Here is a 21,622-nt window from a genome sequence, read left to right as displayed (position 1 = left end):
ATAGAACTGTCTGCAGACACATGAAGATGTTGAGTGATAGCACTTTTCTGTTTGGCATGAACTTTTCAGTCAGAGTAAAGAGTGGCATGATGAGAAAAACTGAAATCACAGCCTCCACAGTGTAACAAACAGTAAACTGGAGAAACAGTGATTTCACACGGTGTGACAACAATATCAGAATGATCAGCTCTCCATGATTCACTGACAAAGACACAACTTGAGTCATGACTGTTTGTGATCACTCAACATCAAAGAGAAGTTTAACATAAAATCATCCCCCCAAATGACTTCAGCACAAAATCGAAATTAACTTCTGAGAACGTACTCAGAGGGAAAGGTGACGCAATGATACATACATAAGATGACACTCATACATGACAAATAACTAAAGAAAGATCAAACCACTCAACCTCAAACAATATTTCTAGATATTTCTGTTTCCTCCTCTGAACTGTTGTGTTGAATAGCTGCTTTGAATTTTCTATACTTACTTCTGTAAAAGTGAAACCTGCTTCCTAGTTTTCTTTCAGGAAGACATGAGATACAGAAGAATGACAGTAAGAGATCAAAAACACAACACACACAACAACACATACACATACACACACTCACACTCACACACACACACACACACACACTCTCTCTCTCTCTCTCTCTCTCTCTCTCTTTTACACACACGCACACACACTGATCTGGTTCCTTATAAAGATGAATTCTCAGGAAACTGTACTGCTGTAGTTGCACAGATACTTCAGTGTTATTTCAACTACATATTAGGGATGAAGCCAAAGCTGAACATTCTGACAAATAATGGAAAAGATACACAGTAGTTTCATGTGCTTGCTGGTGAGAATTAGGTGTTATAGATCATTTGAACAGAAAGTGCACAAATAATTATCTGAAAGATGCTGGATGCCTACAGATTCATCACTTGCTTCTTACACTCATTGTGTTCTGCTGTACTGATGTTAAGACAGTGGATTTAGTCCCTAATCAATGTGCTAACTCGTGCTGCTGCTGGGTTAGGAGAGAAATGTCTTGCATTTCTAGGTGTGTAAGGCATCACAATACTGAACACAGATTTAGTAACACTAACCTTCATTGTTGAAAATTAGTTTTGTCTTTCTCTCTATTTCAGGAAGTGAAAGAAGTCACATGAATTCAAAGAATTCCTTTTTGCTGAGTTTCCCAAACTCAGACAAGGTGGTGGTTTTAAACTGCTCAAAATTGCTGGAAACACTTAAAGTCGTCAGCTGAGCATCAATCCATGTCCCAGTGAGGGCTTACCACATCAGACACTTGACATGATCCCACAAACCCAGACTGGTCATGCCTCCTTTTCATTCTAGCACTTCAGAGAAGCCTAAATCTAAAGCCTGTAAGTTCCTAATGTTAAAGCTGTTGTTGCCTTCTTAAAAAGTTACTCAGAATGACAGTCACATCAGAGTTGTGTTAAATACTAAAATCATCTCCTCTGTAGATACGTCCAACCTGGAGTAGTGAGCTAGCTGGACCACCTCAGAAAATGTGTCACATTCAGGAGTTTCCTTTTTCACGTATCAAAGCTCATAGTGATGAACGTATGAGTGTATTGCTTTATACTTGTAAAACATCACGTGTAACACGTGCCATAATAAAAATATCTGAGGGACCCCTCTAAATATATTATTCTTTTTTCTTTTTTTACTTCTAATGGAAATTCCCTAGGTATGTATTTGAGTGAAGTTATTTTTTTGCTTCAGTCTGTGAACTACTGACAACATTTAAAAATAAAAATATAGTTTATTTTTACATTTACATGTGCAGTAAAAAAAAACTGGGAGAAACACAGGTCAAAATAACAGATAGATGCTCTGTATGTTTTTCAGACCTCAAATATAACAAAGAAACACAAGTTCATATTCACTTTTAAGCATACAAGGGTTACATTTGGTAAGAAAAAGTTCAAAAAAATGAATATTTCATGCAAAAACCTTGACTTTTAATCAGTTTTTCACATGTCTTGTGGTTGTATTTGTACCCGAGGACAAAGCCACTAAATGTCTAATGCACATTCCTTACTCCTCAAAATAGTTTGCTCTTACCTCTGAGATCCGGATCTGTGATGAAAAACGTGGAATCCTCCCCGGGCCCACAACTGCTCAGCTGAGGTCTTGGGCTGCTTGTAAAGCTCGTCGAGGAGCGTTCAGTTTCAGAATAATATGGTACTCATAAAGAAATTACGAAGAGGACTCCTTCTTTTAATAAAGATTTCGCACTCACCATTTGTTCATGGCTTCGCTTTATTAAATAGACAATAACTCCATAAGTACAATAAAAAATGAAATAACAGCGAATAAGTCTTCACCATCAAAGTGAGGCCATGCACACAGCTTTCCTCTACGTTTTATAGCCTTGCATATCATTTGCATTTCTTCCCTGCATTCTCCCTTATTTGGTAATCACGTGTATTCATACACAAACAGAGTACATGACCTTTATCACATCATGACCTTTATCACATCTAATACAGAGTGTCAAAAGTTCAAATGGGAAGAATACAGGGGCGGGGTCAGCAACAAATGCTAGACATAAGATGGGGGGGGGGGGTCTGTAAGGGGATGGGGGGGGGAGACTCTATGCATAGTTACAAGTATGTTCTGTTCAACCACAGAAATCACACCTGCATGCACAGCAAAATTAAAACAGCTTGGTTACGTTTTCATCTACCAAGTGTATTGGAAAATGTTTCACCCTTTAAACAAACAACGCATATAGCAACTTAAACCACAAAGATTAATTTTGGGTCTGGGGGTTATGAGGGCTTATTACAGAGAAGATATTGCTTGTAATAAGTGAAGGGGTGCGTGACGTGACATTCAGTGAAAGTAGGGAGTGACCATTCAGGGCCAAGTTTGGTGACCCATACTCAGAAATTGTGCTCTGCATCTTCATTTACCGCATCCGAAGTGCACACACACACATACGCAGTGAACACACACACACACTGGAACACACACACCGGGCGGCAGTGGGCAAGGCCATTTTTTTTTTATGCTGCGGCGCCCTGGGAGCAGCTTGGGGTTCGATGCCTTGCTCAAGGGCACCTAAGTCATGGTATTGAAGGTGGAAGAGAACTGTACATGCACTCCCCCCACCCACCATTCCTGCCGGCCATCGAGACTCGAATCTCCCAACCCTTCGATTGGGAGGGGCTGTCTCTAACCATTGGCTACTAAATCCCCGGAATTGATTGTATTGAGATTGTATCCACGGACTTTTTGAGTTGTTGTTAGGTACATATTTTGCATGTTCTTACAAGAACCTCCAGCCGGGCCCCAAGATCTCGTTCTTGAAATCTCGGAACTAAGGCAGGGGGTCCGGGCACTGGGTAAATTATTGTTGGCGGAATGTAGGAGAAAGAAAAAAAGAACAAAAAAAAAAGAAAACCGCCTGGGAATCACCACCAGGGGAGGTAAAGCACTTACGACGGAGGAGGGTACACGAGACACTGATGCTGACCTTCTCCGAACAGACGAGAGAAGACCACAATTCACCCTTGTGTGTTGCCACGCAGGATCTGACTTACAGCAGTACACCACAGTGCAACAATCAATATCAATTATTTTTTAAATATTGTTAGATTTCAACTTTTTCAACAGGTGGTAACAAGAAATAATAAAATATGCACCTGGAATTGTAAATTACTGTAAAGAAAAATATGTGCAATAGTGAGAATTCATTAAACATTTTAACAACTCTTTGTTTACACATGCCTTTAAATTCAGGGATAGGGCAACTCCAGGTCAGCTGGAGGCCCACTATCCTGCGCAGAGTTTAGCTTCAGCTCTCATAAAAACTCGCCGTGCCTTAATCTATCTTAGTAAACCCCACACAAAACTGATGGATGTCTTATTCAGGTGGGTGCTTTAATTACGGTTTGGAGCTAATACTCGCAGGACAGTGGCGCCCTCCACTGACAGCCGAAGTTGCCTACTCATCCCTGCTTTTAACCCTCTGTCCAGTGGTTTCTCAGCTCATAGTCGTCGTGGGCCCCTCTACCAGATATTTTAGATGCTGCTCAAGTCAACTCACTAGAATAAAACGCCGTTAGGCCTTCTACATCTTTCACAATATTTCTGTGTCAGGTTGTCTCCGACGATGGTGTTGGAAACACTGCTCTTATAGTGATGTTGTAATTATGGTGATTGTCTTGCTCTGATAACAACAGGGTTTAGTTGTACGTGACGACTTTTCTTCTGTCGTTTTGTCAAAGCCTTCTGCTTCTGACAAATAATGAAAAGATACACGTATTTTCATGTGCTGCTGGTGAGAATTAGGTTGTATAGATCATTTTGAACAGAAAGTGCACAAATAATTATCTGACAGATGCTGGATGCCTACAGATTCATCACTTGCTTCTTACACTCATGTGTTCTGCTGTACTGATGTTAAGACAGTAGATTTAGTCCCTAATCAATGTGTTAACTCGTGCTGCTGCTGGGTTACGGGAGAAATGTCTTGCATTTCAAGGTGTCTAAGGTATCACAATACTGAACACAGATTTAGTAACACTAGCTTTCATTGTTGAAAATTAGTTTTGTCTCTTTCTCTCTGTTTTTCAGGAAGTGAAAGAAGTCACATGAATTCAAAGAATTCCTTTTTGCTGAGTTTTTCCAAAACTTCAGACAAAGGTGGTGGTTTTGAATTGCTCAAAATTGCTGGAAACACTCAAAAGTCGCCAACTGACCTCAAATCCATGTCCCAGTGAGGGCTACCACATCAGACACTTGACAGATCCACAAACCCAGACTGGTCATGCCACCTTTTCATTCTAGCACTTCAGAGAAGCCTAAATCTAGAGCCTGTAAGTTCCTAATGTTAAAGCCGTTGTTGCCTTCTTCAAAAGTGACTCAGAATGACAGTCACATCAGAGTTGTGTTAAATACTAAAATCATCTCCTCTGTAGATATGTCAACCAGACTGCAGTAGTGAGCTAGCTGGACCACCTCAGAAATGTGTCACATTAGGAGTTTCCTTCACGTATCAAAGCTCATAGTGATGAACGTATGAGTGTATTGCTTTATACTTGTAAAACATCACATGTGTAACATGTGCCATAATAAAAATATCTGAGGGACCCCTCTAAATATATTATTCTTTTTCTTTTTTTACTTTTAATGGAAATTCCCTAGGTATGTATTTGAGTGAAGTTATTTTTGCTTCATTCTGTGAACTACTGACAACGTTTAATATAAAAAAATATAGTTTTTATTTACATTTGCAGTAAAAGAAAACTGGAGAAACAGGTCAGAATAACAGATAAGATGCTCTGTATGTTTTCAGACCTCAAATAGAACAAAGAAAACAAGTTCATATTCACTTTTAAGCAATACAAGGGTTACATTTGTAAGAAAAGTTCAAAAATGAATATTTAATGCAATAACCTTGATTTTAATCACAGTTTTCATATGTAAGTTGATTTATTAATATTTTATGTAAAAGCCACTAAATGTCTAATGCACATTCCTTACTCTCAAAATAATTTGCTCTTACCTCTGAGATCCGGATCTGTGATGAAAAGACGTGGAATCCTCCCCGGCCCGCAACTGCTCAGCTGAGTCTGCTTGAGGCTCATAGGAATGTTCAGTTCAGAATGTTATGTTACTCATAAATAAATTACTCAGAGACTCTTCTTTTAATAAAGATTTTCACATCACCATTTGTCATGGTTTCGCTTTATTAATAGACAATAACTCATAAGTAATAAAAAATTAAAATAACAGCGAATAAGTCTTCACCATCGAAGTGAGTCCATGCACACAGCTTTCCTCTACCTTTTATAGCCTTGCATATCATTTGCATTTCTTCCCTGCATTCTCCCTTAATTGCAACAAATGCTAGCATAAAAATATCTGTAAAGACCTCTTATGCATAGTTACAAGTATGTTCTGTTCAACCACAGAAATCACACCTGCATGCACAGCAAAATCAAAACAGCTCGGTTACGTTTTCATCTACCAAGTGTATTGGAAAATGTTTCACCCTTTAAACAAACAACGCATATAGCAACTTAAACCACAAAGATTAATTTTCGGTTGGGGTTATGAGGGATACACAGAAAGATATTGCTTGTAATAGATTGTATAACTAATTGCTTTTATGAGTTAAGTTGTATTGTAAATATTTTGCAGGTTCTTACAAGAACCTCCAGACAGGTTAAGCACTTACGACGGGGGGTTAAAAGAGACACTGATCTGACCTTTACTAACAGAGAGAGAAGACACAATTCCCCTTGTGTTTCCACGAGCGTCTGATATACAGTACACACCACAGATTCCATTCAATATCAATCTTTTTTAATATTGTTAGATTTGCACTTTTATGAGTGTAACAAGAAATCATAAATATGCACTGAATGTAAATTACTGTAAAGAAAAACATGTGCAACAGTGAAATTCATTAACAGTTTAAAACATCTTTGTTTACACATGCTTTAAATCAGGGATAGGCAACTCTGGTCCTGGAGGGCCACTATCTTGCAGAGTTTTGCTTCAGCCCTCATAAAAACTCACCTGCCTGTATCTATATAGTAATCCCGAAAACACTGATTGCCTTGTTCAGGTGTGTTTAATTAGGGTTGGAGCTAAACTCTGCAGGACAGTGGCCCTCCAGGACCGAAGTTGCCTATCCCTGCTTTAAACCCTCTGTCAGTGGTTCTCAGCTCTAGTCCTCGTGGCCCCCTCTACAGATATTTTAGATCTGCTTAAATGAATCACTAGAATAAACTCATTAGGCTTCTACATCTAAAATATTCTGTCAGGGGGTCGAGGACTTGTGTTGGAAACACTGCTCTATAGTGATGTTGTAATATGGGATATTTCTTGTATGTATAAACAGGTTTATTGTACTTGATTTTCTCTTGTCTGTTTGTCAAAGCATCTGCTATATGATTACTATAATATTATTTAATCAGATGGTTCTGGACAAGATAAACTGGCCTACACAGAATGAAGATGAAGACAGTGATGTATCTTTTTACACACATTTATTGAGAATGATAAGTTTGTGTTTTATTATTTCCTTACTATAAAGCTCTATAAAGATAAATATATTACTGTAGGTTACAAGACTGGGTGTAGGTAAAAAGATTAGGTGACTAACTATAGTTTTTCTTCTTGTAATTAGGAGCAGTTGTCCTCCTAATTAAAACAATTAGGAGCACCTTCTGATCAATAATAAAAAATTCTGATAAAAAATTTGCCTTCCTAATACAAGCTGACATTCGAATCAAAGTGATTTCAGGGACATTTTCTTTTTACCTTTGTAAATGCATTTTTCTTATTTTATTAAATGCATGCAGTGTTTCCTAGGATTTTTTCCAGCTGTGGTGGCAGGACTATTTCTCATGGACCACGCGTCCTCCCCACCCAAGAATCACGTGCACTCAGAGTTTTATTAATTTTAACAAAAAAAAAAAAAAAAACTCTAGTAAATATTAAAATAAGAACAAGTAAATTAATGACAAACAATAGCACACACACACACACAAAACGATAACAAGAAATGTTTTGAGTCAGGTCTAAATAAAATATATTCAGCTGTAAAATAACACTGGATAGTCTTCACTGTATGATGAAAGACAGCAGAAGGTTTATTTAGGCAGATACTGTTACACAGGGCTCTATGCTTGCTTTTCTTTTTAGGAGCGCTTGTCCTAATTTAAAAGAATTAGGAGCACCTTGTGATCAATAATCACAAATTCTGAACACAAAATTAGCCTTCCTAATAAGAGGACATGTGACTCCTTAAAGTGTCTTACAGGGGTATTTTCTTTACCTTTACAATGGCATCATTTTCATCTTGTCAAATTCAAAAAATTGTTTATAAGTTTTTAACATGTCTGTTTAAAACAATATAGTAAGAAGTAGCATAAGACAGATAAGTTACCAATCATATGAAATTAGTATTAATAAAACATTTATTTGTATGACAGAGGGTGCACAGAACACAAAAGTGGCTTGTAGGTACATTTCAGAAGTTCATGTAAATTCATGTGGAAATTCATAGTTTTAAAAGTCAAATTTTGAATACAGAAATATTAAATGATTAAAAATTATATTATAAGCTAAAAATGAACTGAAACTGCCAGCAAGTGGCGGCAAGTCACTGATTTGATCACTGAACCATTCATTAAATTGATTCGTTTGAACGGCTGAATCATTCAGCAATGAAGCAAGTGACTGTCTTTATGAATGAGTAATCATGAATCACTGACTCACTAGATTAGTTCAAAAACACACTTTCACTGAATGAATGAAACTCAGCTGTGTTTGCTTTTAGAGATGTGCAACAGCTGAGCTGTTACTATATTTATGAACTATTTTTGTTGATGAAATAGAACAAAATCAGGTAGTATTTGTTTATTGAACTGTTGTATTAAATCAATATCACATTTGCAAACTCCTTTAATCATTATTGAAAGCCGTCACAATCTTCTTATCGCGATCTGTGCGCACACAGAAAATGAGAGCGCTCGAGTGAGTTCTCAAGACTCAAAAGAAACTGCAAATGATACGTTCTGTCATCACCAGTGTTAGAGCCCTGCACGGGCCTCAGATTCCCGTCAGAGTTACTGGCCCATTTAGATGAACGGCCCACACACAGGAGTGAACACACACACAGATGGAGAAGTGAACACACACACACACGGAGAAGTGTGATAGTAGGAGCAGCTCAAGTACTCCTCAGTTGTGGTTTTGAAGGTCATTGACTCTCCTCACCTACAACTCAAACTCATAATGAGACTCGAACCCATGACTTTAGGATTACAAGCCTGACATTCTAACCATTAGGACACGACTGCAAGTCCTCAAATAAAAGAACATTACCTTTACCTTAATTTTCAGTGTGTTTCTGTTATTCATGAAAGTGATGTTTGTAAATCAATTTCCAATAATTGAAATCTGAGATCTGGTAACTAACTTGTTTATATTATAATTTTACACAAATGATATGCTTAAAGTTAATCTGGGGAAATATAAATCATATTTCATTAATGTTTAGAAGAAATTATTTCAACCATTTTAATAAAATATTTGTCTCAGTACTTTAATGAAATTCACTTTAAACAAATAAAGCTGAACTTTGATTTATTGGCTTTATGTAGATGGTCAAATCTTCCTGCAACCACAAATTTAATTTTGTTCTATAAAATCTGAGTGTGAAATATTCATAAGTTCTTTGCAGTCCTGTAATTTGGAGATCAAGATCAGTTTTGGTCTTTTGTCAGCTCTGCAGTTCATTCAATTCATTTCACGAACGGGACTTTTATTCTGCTCTGGCGGTGTGACGTCATAAGGCTGCGCGCACTCACGCGTCTGTGATTCGGCTGCAGAAAGGTGTGTGATTTTAATCATTTAATGTGTTTAAATCGATACAACTACTCCGGAGAATTGTGTATAAAACTTAGAAATGAATTGTTACCGACTGTGTTACTGTAATACTTTATTAAGTGTTATTAATGAAGGGTATTGTGTGCTTGTAAAGCGCAAGAGTAACAGAAACGCTGCGTCTCATCTCTCTCTGAATCTGAATCAGTTCATCATCGAGTACTTGTTTTCTTTTAAAGTGCCTCAGCTCTTTGCTTGAATTTACAAAAATGTGAATTGTTTGTCGTGAAGACAAATTCATTTGTAATATTCTCGTAAAGGATGCTCGGTCTGTTTAGTTTTGTCTGTTTCTAGAAGTGAACAGGACAGAATCTCACTAAATATTAATCCTGTGATCAGAAAAGAGCAGATTTAATATGTGGTTACAGAGGGTTTATCTCTTAAAGGTTGTGCTCTGAAGGTATCTCTAACACATTTATCAGAGAAGTGCTTGACGTTAAAAAGAGTTATTAAGTGCAGTAAGTTTCAGAAAACAACTCTTTGGTGTCTCTTTCTTTTTCCTGACTGTTCACTTTAATCCTTTAATCATGTTTGAACTTCCTCAGACTATAGTTTTTGTTGTGGTATATGAAGAAGTACTTAAAGTGTATGGATAGTTAAGTTATAACGATATAAAATTAGATTCATTAATATTAATATTTTTTGTATGTTTACATTCGTTAAAATTACATTTTCTGATTTGTGACATGACTTTTTATGTAATGCTAAAACACTGCTGGTCTCTTTCAGAAGTTACAGTGACTCTTTCTTTTCCAAGAAACAATGTGAAACAGATTGGTAATATATTTTCATTTTAAAATATAATTGAAATAGATTTTACACACTTTAAACAATATTGTATCACATATTGAATATCACATTTTTTAACAAGGTATCGCATATCACATTTTTCTGTATCACTAGCATTTTTGGGAAGATTTATCCTTGTATGTCAGAGAGAACTGGTTAAAGTTGTGATTTGACTTCAAAAGATGTTTTATTTTATTTTGAATCAAAAAGTATATCTGTAAACTTTGTTGAATCTTATGATTTTATTTGGTAAATTTCGTATCCATAAAAGTAAAATAAATAATTCTTAGCCTTGTTTGAAGGTTTTTATGGTTAATTTTCATTAATATATAGATTCTATAAAATGTATTAATAGTAAAACATTAAATGATACAATTATATGTGCTAAAGATTTTAATTTATTTAAAAGGGATCTTATATTTGTTGTCTTTTGGAATATTGACATTTAGTTGTTTTTTCTTTGTATTCTTGCCAACTTTATATCTGTATAGATCTTTGAATTTCTTGTTTTAATTTTACATGTTTTTATTTTGTTGTAGTTTTTTCATTTTTAAAAAAAAGTTAGTAATGGTAACTTTTATAAACCATCTACAAATGTTTCATCAAAGTGTAATCTATTAAATATAATCTACAAATCAGTAAATACCAAATATAATCTTATTAAAAATATTATCCTTTTATTTGAATTTTTTCTCTCTTCAGGTGATTTAAGTCCATTATCTCTCTGACTGACTCCCTCACCAGTGTGCAGAAACTACTGAACTAGGGAGCTGATTGAGACGCAGACAGAGATTTAGTTTGGACTTATTTTTCTGCTGTTAATTATTCTCATCTTAAACAGAAAAACTCAACTGTGATCCACCATTATAAAGATGGCCTTTATTAAAGAGGAGCATGAAGACATGAAGATTGATGAAACATTCAGAGTCAAACATGAAGATACTGAGAAAGAAACAGGTTGGTTTTCATTCTTAAAGCTGAATTCACTCATTTGATCTAAAATGTCACAAAAATGTCCAGCTGTACTGAAAAATAGTACAGAAGTAGTCTGAACAAAAGAGTTATTAAACCCTCAAATCTACTTCTGAATTAAAAACAATGAAAACCCTACGTTTCTATCACTTAATTATGCAACAATATCTATCAAACACTTTATTTTACATTTTTATTTAATGTGAAATGTGAGTTATTACATGTCTGTAATTATTTTTTTCTACTTATCCTTAAAAGTGCTTTACTAACATTAACATCCCTGAACATAAATAATGTTTAAAGTTAATCCCAGTGTTGGGCAGCAGCTAGCTACAAGTAACATAACTACATTTTTAGCAGCTTATCCAGTAGCTCAGCTACTTTTAAAACAATGTATCTTTTCCAGTAATAGACTGAAGCAGTACAGTATCTTCTTACAAGGTCATATACTAAACTGGTGCATTACCGTCATCTTTTGGTGCTGTATGTCACTCAGCGTCAGTAGTAAATAGGGATGTAACGATGCCAGCGATGTAGCGAGCTGGTTGAAAACCGATATAAATATGTGACTATTCAAATCAGTTGAGATTAAATGAATTGTGATACCTTGCAGTTGAACAATGTCAGCATCTTCTTCTGAGATTTACCTTATTTTCATTGAACAATAGCTCTAGCTTCATATAGTCAGTAACGAAAGCTATTTACATAATCTAAAACACTCTCTGATGGTTCAGAGGTGTTCCATTTATCTGCCAAGACAGCAATAAGGCCTCTGACAAGGCCCCAATATACTTCAAACAAAGTTTGTTTTCATTATTCGTTTGGGGGTAAAATCATTTTGAAAAACCTAACCAATGATATACTGTTTCCCAACATTCCGACACCCCCGCACTGCTGGAGGCAAGGTGTTGATTAATGTAAACATACATGTGTTGTGACGCTTGTACTTATCTCCCTAAACAAAACAATGATGAAACGATGAAGTTTAGGCAATCTAGGTGTGAGACGGGCACCAATGGTCAGAATATCATAGACAAAAGAAAGATTAGCAGCAGTTCAGAGTCAATTAAAATGTTTGCAATGCAAAAGAACCATTCCATTTCCCATAATCAGTCCTTTATAGGAAGTGTGAATGGCTCATAGTCTGAAAACTTTAGCATGATGTCAGTTTGTTACTTTATTTTATTAGTGTTCATTTTATTACACTGGATAAACTGATACCTTTTGGTGTCATGACTTACTTTTGATAAAAACAAAGATTTATTATTTTATGTTCGTTTGGCATTTCATTTGTTGTATACCATTTAAATTTGCTTACTGAAAGAACAACAGCAGCAGTGTGGTGTAACATTTATTTGAAACATGTATTTGGTACTTGTTACCTTATATCTTTACTCTTTCCTTTCATTCTTTTCATGGCTTTGGAAAACTTGTCTCGGATGTTTGTCTGCATCGCCTTTTGCATAACTCCGGGTTGTCGACACCAAGCTTCATTTAAATATTTTTCTAGAAAGTCTCTCTGCGAGCGATTGTACAGGTGCAGATATATTTGTGCCAGCTCAGCTATTTGACACTCCAGTGTATTCAGGAGACGTTCTATGGTCGGACCTCTGAAGAATGAGATACGAACTGGGGAAAAAAATGGCACGTCAAAGAAGGTGGAGTTTCAGAACATGCTCACCGACTGTGTAACCGCCACGGACCAATGGAAGCTTAAAGGTGTTTAGGAGCCAAAACAAACTCCCCCAGAAAGTTTGCTTTGGTGAGCTGTTTCAAACTGCCGAAACAATCTCAAAACGAACTTTGTTTCGACCTTGTTTTGTTTGAAATTACATCATATGAGTTCATTCTTCGAATAAGGTTGAAGTATATCGGGGCCTTGATGCTCTATTGTAACTTTACAAATAACATAATAACATATAACATCCAAGGGAGTCCCTCTTCACAGTCACAGTCAAGTTCGACACGGTAGGATCTCAAAAGTGACTTCAGGGTTTGGTGGAATTTTGCTAACGCCCCCTGACTCTGAGGATGATAAGTACTTGAGATGTTATGAGTTACTTTAAGTTGTTTCAGGACTTTAGAGAAGTATTGAAACATGAATTTCAAGCCTTGATGAGTCTTATCTTGATGCCATGTCTTGTTACCACAGTAACCAGATGTTGTTAGTTTGAAAGTAGTTCATTTAACTCTTAACATATAGTTTTCTTGTTGGATGAGGATAATATCCTTCTAATATTTTAAACCAGGGATGTCTAATTCAGTTCCTGGAGGGTCACAACACTCTGCAGAGTTTAGCTTCAACTCTAATTTAGCACACCTCAGTCAAGGTCTTCTTTACTTGCAAACTAAAGGTAGGTTTGCTGCAGGTTGGAGCTTAACTCTGCAGGACTGTGACCCTCAAGGAAAAAATGGCAAATTTGGCAATTATTGACTTCTCTTCTACTGTTGCTGTTAAGAAGATGTTAACTTGTATTTATCTCTTTTCGCCCAAGATCTGAAAGAAGAGAGTGAAGAACTGAATGAAATACAAGATAAAGATCAGTTTAAGAAACACGATTTCGTAACTGGACAAAAATCAACAAGTCACTCACAGATTGACACGACACAGAATTTGACACAAAAAAGACCTAAAAATACTGGAACTAGATGTCATTTCACCTGCCAACAATGTGGAAAGAGTTTTGATCAACAAGGAAAACTTCAAGTCCACATGAGAATTCACACCGGAGAAAAGCCTTACAGCTGCCAACAATGTGGAAAGAGTTTCCCTAAAAGGGGAACACTTAAACGGCACATGATAGTTCACACTAGAGAGAAGCCTTTCACCTGCCCTCAATGTGGAAAGAGTTTCAATGATCATGGAAACCTTAAAGTCCACATAAGAATTCACACAGGAGAGAAATCTTTCACCTGCCAACAGTGTGGAAAGAGTTTCATTCTAAAAAGTTACCTTAAAAGGCACATGATAATTCACACAGGAGAGAAGTCTTACCTCTGCCATCAGTGTGGAAAGAGTTTCAATGAACATGGAAGCCTTAAAGTCCACTTGAGGATTCACACAGGAGAGAGGCTTTTCACCTGCCAACAGTGTGGAAAGAGTTTCAATGAAAAAGGAATCCTTCAAAGGCACATGAGGATTCACACCGGCGAGAAGCCTTACAAATGCCCTCAGTGTGGAAAAGGTTTTACCCGAAAAGGAAGCTTTAACAGGCACATTAGAATTCACACTGGAGAGAAGCCTTTCTCCTGCCCTAAATGTGGAAAGAGTTTCACACTCAAAAACACTCTTAAAGACCACATAAGAATTTACACAGGAGAGAAACCTTTCAACTGCCAGCAGTGTGGAAAGCGTTTCATTCAAAAAAGATACCTTAATGTCCACATGAAGATTCACACAGGATAGAAGTCTTTCCTCCGCCATCAGTGTGGAAAGAGTTTCAATGAACATGGAAACCTTAAAGTCAATATGAAGATTCACACAGGAGAGAAGTCTTTCCTCCGCCATCAGTGTGGAAAGAGTTTCAGTGAACATGGAAACCTTAAAGTCAATATGAAGATTCACACAGGAGAGAAGCTTTTCACCTGCCAACAGTGTGGAAATAGTTTCAATGAAAAAGTTAGCCTTAAAACGCACATGAGGATTCACACCAGCGAGAAGCCTTACACATGCTCTGGGTGTGGAAACAGTTTTACTCAACAAGGAAGCTTTAAAAGGCACATGAGGATTCATACTGGAGAGAAGCTTTAAACTCTCACACACTGTGTGGAAGAACTCAACAAAACTAAACCTTAGCTATCATATGAACAGTTACACTAGTGAGAAGCTGTTTACATTTGATTAGTGTGGAAAAAACTTCAGAAATAAAGTAACTTAATGAGGCTTCACACTGGAGAGAGACCTTTCATGTGTCCTCAGTTTGAATTGTGTATCACAAATCAGAAAGAGTAATATCACAATACCTGAGAAGGGTCTGGCTGCAGACTTGCACTTGCACTCTCAGACTTGCATTTTCAGACACTTGTGCTTCCGCTAGCGACGTCACTTACAGTCTTTGTTTTTTTATTTTGTTGTATTTATTGATAACTTTTTGTTTGAATCTCTCAACATTTTACAACAAGTAGCCAGGTGGTGAAAACTTTGCGTGTTGTGTTTATTCTGGGCTCACCTGCTTGCCTGTACATATTAGTTATGTATTTTAATGATTTAGTGTAGATTTTTGTTTTTTGTTTTTGTATTGTTGGTCCATTATGCCACATTTTGTGGTATGTGAGGAAAATACTACAGTATATACATATTCATTATATTAATGAACTGTATATTTAATTTGATTATTTTAATAGCATCTTAATACATTAAGCCATGTTAAGTGTTTAGGTTTTTCTACGGGAGGAAAACGCTTAGTGAGAGACTTTGCGCAAACGTTCATATTCTGCTGTTCTGGCCACTTTTTATTGTTTTCTTTTTTCTTTGTGGCATGACCCTGTACGTTATAAGTACTAAATTAGTTTTTAATCGTTTAAATCACCACCACAGCGTCTTGTTCTCCATTGGCAACATGCACGATTTGTGTCGACTGCAAGTGTCGCAGGTAGCGGAGGGTGCAAGGAGGGATTGCAAGTGACATTGTAATTTAGTTTCTTTTTTCTTGTCTTTGCCACCTGGCTACTGTTATAAAATGTTGGGAAATTCAAACAAAAAGTAATAAAAATTAAACAAAATAAAAAATAAAGACTGCTAGTAATGTCACTAGCGGAAGTGCAAGTGTCTGAGAATGCAAGCCTGCAGCCAGACCCTCTTGCAATACCTGGGTGCTGAATTGATTTTTATTCTATCCTATATATGTATTTCTACAAAGGTATTGAATTATATTGTGATTTTTGTTTGCTTTTTTTTTTTTTAACACTGACCATGTGGGGAAAAAAAAAGTAGAATTCATACAGGCCTGTATGTAGATGTATAAGATTGAGTTAATTATTAACCAAAAACAATGAATCACATTCTTTCTGAGTGTTTATTTCAGGAGCATCATATAGTATTGTGTTTTAGTTCTAGTTAATGTTCCCATCCAATTGTGGATTTTAGGTTTGTTCAGTTAGTTATCTTTCCAGTTTTCCTCCTTGTTCTAGTTTTTCCCCACCAGTCACGTGTTTACCATGGATACAATTTACTAAGCGCACCTGTTTGTATTTAGTTTTTTTCACCTTGTGTGTCGTTTAACGTTGATCACTTTCTCTCTCTCTCCTCTCTCTCTCTCTCTCTCTATTGTCTGGTATTGTTCATGTTTATGTTTGCAATTTGGACTCAAGTTTGTTAAACCTTTGGAGTTAATTATAATAAATATTACCTTATATTTGGCAAACTTGATTGTCCTTTGTTCTTCATCTTGGATAAAAAGGTGAACAGAATACCAGACCACACAAATTGAGTAAATCATGGACTATTTGGCCATCACTACAAGGAAGGAAAGCCCAATTTGAGGATTTTGTAGGTCACTTCTTGGAATTGTGCCATCAGTTTTTTTGGAATGAGTACACTATGACAACCCAGTCTCATATAAAAACGTACCCTGACTACGTTGGTCCAAAGTGCAAAACGTAGAGGGGTTACAATAATGGCCCTTGAATTGTCTGCTGTACGTTTTTTTGTGCCTAGTCTTTTCCTATGGGTTGGCGTCCAAGTCACGTGACCGTTCAAGATTCCGAACCGTGACGAGCAACCAAAAAACCTATGGCGGCACAGTTCTCTCATTTTTAAGTGAAAAAATCTATATTTTGAGTTAGTTTCTGTTGATGAAAAAGTAAGTTGTGAGTACTTTTCTAGCGAGAACTATAAATTTGATTTTCCATAACTATTCACTCAGTGGAATTTATATAAAAGCCTTCGCTTGCTCGTTGTTGCGAAGATTTTTTCAGATCTCGCCAGAAATCACGTTGAAACTGACAACGTTTGGTTGCTATGGACGCTGCTATTCGCCCTACCCTAGCTGTAGGGCCCCAGATTCAACATAACTCTTCCTCGCAGCGATTTCGCTCGTTCTGACGGCATCTTCAAACCGCTGCCCACACTATATGCGTTGCGTCGTGACGTTGGTATGTTTGCTGAGCACCCCATTAATCAATCACCTTCTCACACCACGAACGCACCGCACGCCCGCACACCACACACACCACAAACAAACCCACGACACACACACACACTACACACACTCACATTGATCCGTGGGCAGCGGGATGAACCATAATGTTGACAAAGTGACGCCCTGTATACGAAGAAAAGAAGAAGTACTTTTAGGTTATCCAGTTCTTTAGTTACTTGTTCGTTTCAATTTTAACTATACAGGCCGTGTTCCAATGTAGTGTTGATGAAGTTGTCTTCATGGAATATTCGAGTGCTGCCCCCACGTGTCTGGTCTGTAGTAATACCCATGATCTATAATTATAGATCAGTTGGTAATAACTGATTTTCTGGTGCATTAGCAAGTGTTTTCTCGGGCATGGAGGTGAATTAATTGTACTGTATATTATTTGAAGTATGCATATCTATCTATCTATCTATCTGATCATCTAGTGGGACGGAGAGACTGATCTGTCAAGCTTTTGTAAACAAACAGCATGTGTTCTCTGGTTTGCTACAAAGTACGTGCTGTCTTCAGGCATTTTGAAATTTTTTTTAATATACGCTGTAGGACAAACATGACACATAACTTCTGGCACAAAACAATGGGATTGAACATTCCGTAATTTTGTGGTGTTTCGCCTCAGTCACCCCACTTGATGGCGGACAAGTTTCCCACTGTATAAAAAAGAGGATGTTATTAATTTAGGTCGTTTACATCAGCATGAATATAATTCAAAAACTCAAACATGACAAGGTGTTAAGGGCAATGAAGGGAACATGCAAGCACCCCTTCATTCAGTAGGTTTTATATAACTATACAGTTTATCATGGGTAACAGTAAATTACCTGCCTATGGTAATATTTTGGTTAAGGTTTGAATATGCATTACCTATTTGCTGCACAATATTAGTCTTGAAAATTTGCTGCACAATATTAGTCTTGAAAATATGGTCATGAAAGACCTCCCCTTTTGCTCAGAATAAATTGGTTCTTATGTCCAACATATGTCTCTCAATATCAGTCATGTTTATCTGCCTTAAAGGTCCCATGGCATTTATTATTTAATTGCTGACTGCTTGCATGTGAAAAGCCAGCATTAATGTGAACTCTCTCGAAGTGTGCCCAAGACACGTCCGACCCGGATCCACAGCCGCCCCAAATACAAGCTGTTGCTATTACTTTAAGTTTGAAAGTACTCAAGAATTAGGCTATTACCAATCAAAACTATGATAAATTGTACATACCAGAGGGAACAGGGCTCCCATTCCCACCAACTTCATTTGGATCCCCCTGAAAAAACATCAAAGTTAGGGGTTAAGGGGTTTCCAGTTGTTGTGGCTGCAGTTCCACCGAGTCCATCTTAATACTTTTAATTATGGAAAGCTAACCTTCTGCATTTTGCAGCGGATCAACCGCTTCCACTGGTGTAGTAAGGGTTCCACTCTCTAGGATCCCATGGTTACATTCTAAAAGAGCAAAAAATTACTGGTGAGTTTGACCTCATACATCTTCAATAATGAATTAAAAAACATGATTTTGACAGGCAACACATGATATATTCTAGACTTACGTGATATCTGGCTAAGGCAAACCAGAAATCACTGTATTTGAAGTCTGATTTGAAATGGTGAAATGGTAAATCTAAAGGAAAGCTTAATAACCTTTGGGTGATTTTTTGCCCCTCAGTTTCTTTCCTTGTAGACATGTCTGAGGCTTCTCGCAGAATTCTTCTGCTTCTTTTTATTTGTTTGCAGACATATCTGTTGATATTAAGGAAATGTATTGTGAAGAGCTGTTCATTCACAATGAATACTGGTTAAATACCTTTATTCAATAACAAATATTAATATCACATTTACAATTGGGAAAGATATCGATTGTAATCTTTTGCAGTGCACTCATTGAATGCATGAAATTGTTTTAACCATATGCTTTAGGGTCACTTCTTCGCATTACCAAGGTTTGTTAGACTACAGATGTACACACACACAATTGACCAATTGAAGGAAAAGCCTGGAAGATGGGGGAAAAACAATGAATGTAGTTCCGCCTACACATATTACCTTTATCCTAAACCTCAATATTGATGGAGATGTGTCCTCCAGACTGAGAATGTATTCACAGCGCACAGTGTCTCACAGATGATTTACTAAGTATGAAGATTTTTGTCAATCTGATTTCAATGGGTTTTTTAACAAACGCCACAATTTTCATGCAGCTGGGGTCAACTGTGAAAACGAAAATAACAAAAAACATAAATACAACGATTTGTTGCAATCATTTCAAAACCTATATTAAATTGACATACTGGGGCTACAGAGGGACAAGCTATCCGGAAGAAACCTTTATGTGTGTTTTTTAGCGAATATTAAACTCATTTTGAATTGACGATGGCCTGCAACACATACATCCTAAAAAAAAAAAACCCTGTGACAGGTCGATCAAGACTGCATGGGGAATGTCAGAAATAAACATTCCACAGGTGTGAACCAGTTCAAATTGGAAAAGAACCGGTGAGTTGTCATTATGATTATGCATAAATTAGGGAGGCAACTCCCCATCCATACCCCAGATTCTATAACCAAGTCATCCTTGGTTGTTAATGACTGAGCCCTTTCTGGTGGATGCCAATTAGTGAATTGTGGGAATCACTACAACTGTAAAAGGATATTAATAGTGGTCATACAGGATCACCTTGGACAAAACCCCAATTGTCCAAAGTTAACAATGTTACTTTGCATTCTTGAACACTTCATAATGGAAGTTGCAAATCTTTTTTTTTTTTAGCAGACGAGTGCTATTCCCACATAGTGAAATAGGGTTTTGTCGCTCTACAAGTGCTACGAGTGCTGTCCACATTGAATAGTTGTTTGGAAATCAATTGACGTCATGTTCCGGGATAAAGAGGAAAAGGACCCCCAGTATTGTTTATCATGCTAAGGATTCATATTTTGAGTTGAATTTATCACATTTATATACATCCTTACATGCGGCTTGGTTAAATTCTAAGGTAGAATGCGGGTCCTGTTATTTCTTGATACACACCACTGCTACAAGTATAAAACACACACATTTGCCATGAGAAAACAGAGCGGACTAGCCATGTCAACCAGTAAAAACACGGTGTTCTGTAACGGGAAGCAATACAATCCTTTCTAAAAATAACATCCATAACCACCTCATACCTGTTGTAAATCAATATTTTTGTGTGTAAACTTATTGATTTATTTGGTAGGTAGCCATGTAATAAGCTCGGGATAATGTATAGCGATGCGGAAGGGGCAAGTTGTTATAAGACGAATAACAACAACACCCCGATTCAATAGGCTGATTCAAAGTCCCGATCAGCCTGTCATGGTTTTGTTAATTCGCTATAACAAACTCAGCCTCGCTAATACATTAATCCCACAATTCCTTAACCAGAAACCAGCATATGACGGAGAAATTGTTACAACAACGCCATGTATTTTGAATGTGTGTGTCGTGTGCCACACTATACTGCAGAAACTGACATTGTACCCATGCTACACAGTAGACCTGAAGTGAATTTTATCACAGCTAAAACATGAGGCACCAAACACCTACAGCAAGACATTTTGGATGTGCAAACAGTGCTACTCCATCATCATTAGACTTCCTATATAGATATGAAGATGTCCTAGAGGAAGTGGCACATTGTGGACCCGACTACAACCAACCTCATTAATCAACACAACTGCCACTTGACCACACGTTTGTTTTTTTGCTTATGCATACTGTCACATCAAATACCCAAAACCATGTCAGAATATTTAAAAAATGTTATATTTCCCTTTAGTATATAAATTATTGAAAGGCAAGTTATATCCCCAGAACCTACATATTACAGTAGTTACTGGTGATGGAACACCTCATCGCAGTCCACAATCCACATACAATCAGTCACCACTGTAGTTTTTTATTTTTTCAAATTTAAATATCTATTTCCTTATTTAGACGTGTATTTATTTCAGTTTAAGAAGAGAGAGACAGAATATAAAATGTTTAAAACCATGTGTTTATCAATGTATAACCGTATTTCATTTAAGAAGGAAGAGACAGATTACAATAGTTTAACATGTTATACGAATCTAAGAAGGCCCATGCAAGTGATAAACACCATATACCAAAAAAAAAGCAAAACTAGCATTGGACTCATGGGGGGATTTACATATAGCTATTTGAAAAATAATCATCAGAACTTTATATGCGTTTTTTCTGCTGAGGTGGTTTCTGTTGATTGGGTTAGGATGAAGTTTAGAATTGATGGTGCCGAAAAAATAAAAAAAAA

General features: G+C 36.8%; 1 protein-coding gene across 2 annotated transcripts; it reads left to right on the top strand.

The window, feature by feature from the left end:
- Window positions 1-9,306: 9,306 nt before the first annotated feature.
- LOC109064738 (gastrula zinc finger protein XlCGF7.1-like) lies at window positions 9,307-15,276 on the top strand. 2 transcript variants are annotated; one of them, XM_042743806.1, is made up of 3 exons: window positions 9,307-9,380; window positions 11,062-11,177; window positions 13,688-15,276. In XM_042743806.1, exons 2-3 carry the CDS (start codon window positions 11,093-11,095, stop codon window positions 14,596-14,598), a joined length of 996 nt encoding a protein of 331 aa, XP_042599740.1. In that variant the 5' UTR covers window positions 9,307-9,380; window positions 11,062-11,092; the 3' UTR covers window positions 14,599-15,276. The 2 variants fall into 2 exon arrangements, with proteins under 2 accessions (XP_042599740.1, XP_042599733.1); XM_042743799.1 differs by having other exon boundaries at window positions 10,923-11,177.
- Window positions 15,277-21,622: the final 6,346 nt, after the last annotated feature.

The sequence above is a fragment of the Cyprinus carpio genome, chromosome A4 (assembly GCF_018340385.1).
Source record: "Cyprinus carpio isolate SPL01 chromosome A4, ASM1834038v1, whole genome shotgun sequence".
Classification (NCBI taxonomy): domain Eukaryota; kingdom Metazoa; phylum Chordata; class Actinopteri; order Cypriniformes; family Cyprinidae; genus Cyprinus; species Cyprinus carpio.
The sequence above is the reverse complement of the archived record's forward strand: the minus strand, read 5'-3'. Positions and strand labels throughout refer to the sequence as shown.

What these genes read in the sequence shown, in the direction of transcription:
- LOC109064738 (XM_042743806.1), top strand. Translation starts at nt 11,093, where the DNA reads ATGGCCTTTATTAAAGAGGAGCATGAAGACATGAAGATTGATGAAACA. An exon ending in AGATACTGAGAAAGAAACAG is followed by an intron (nt 11,178 to 13,687) that starts GTTGGTTTTCAT and finishes TTTTCGCCCAAG; the next exon opens with ATCTGAAAGAAGAGAGTGAA.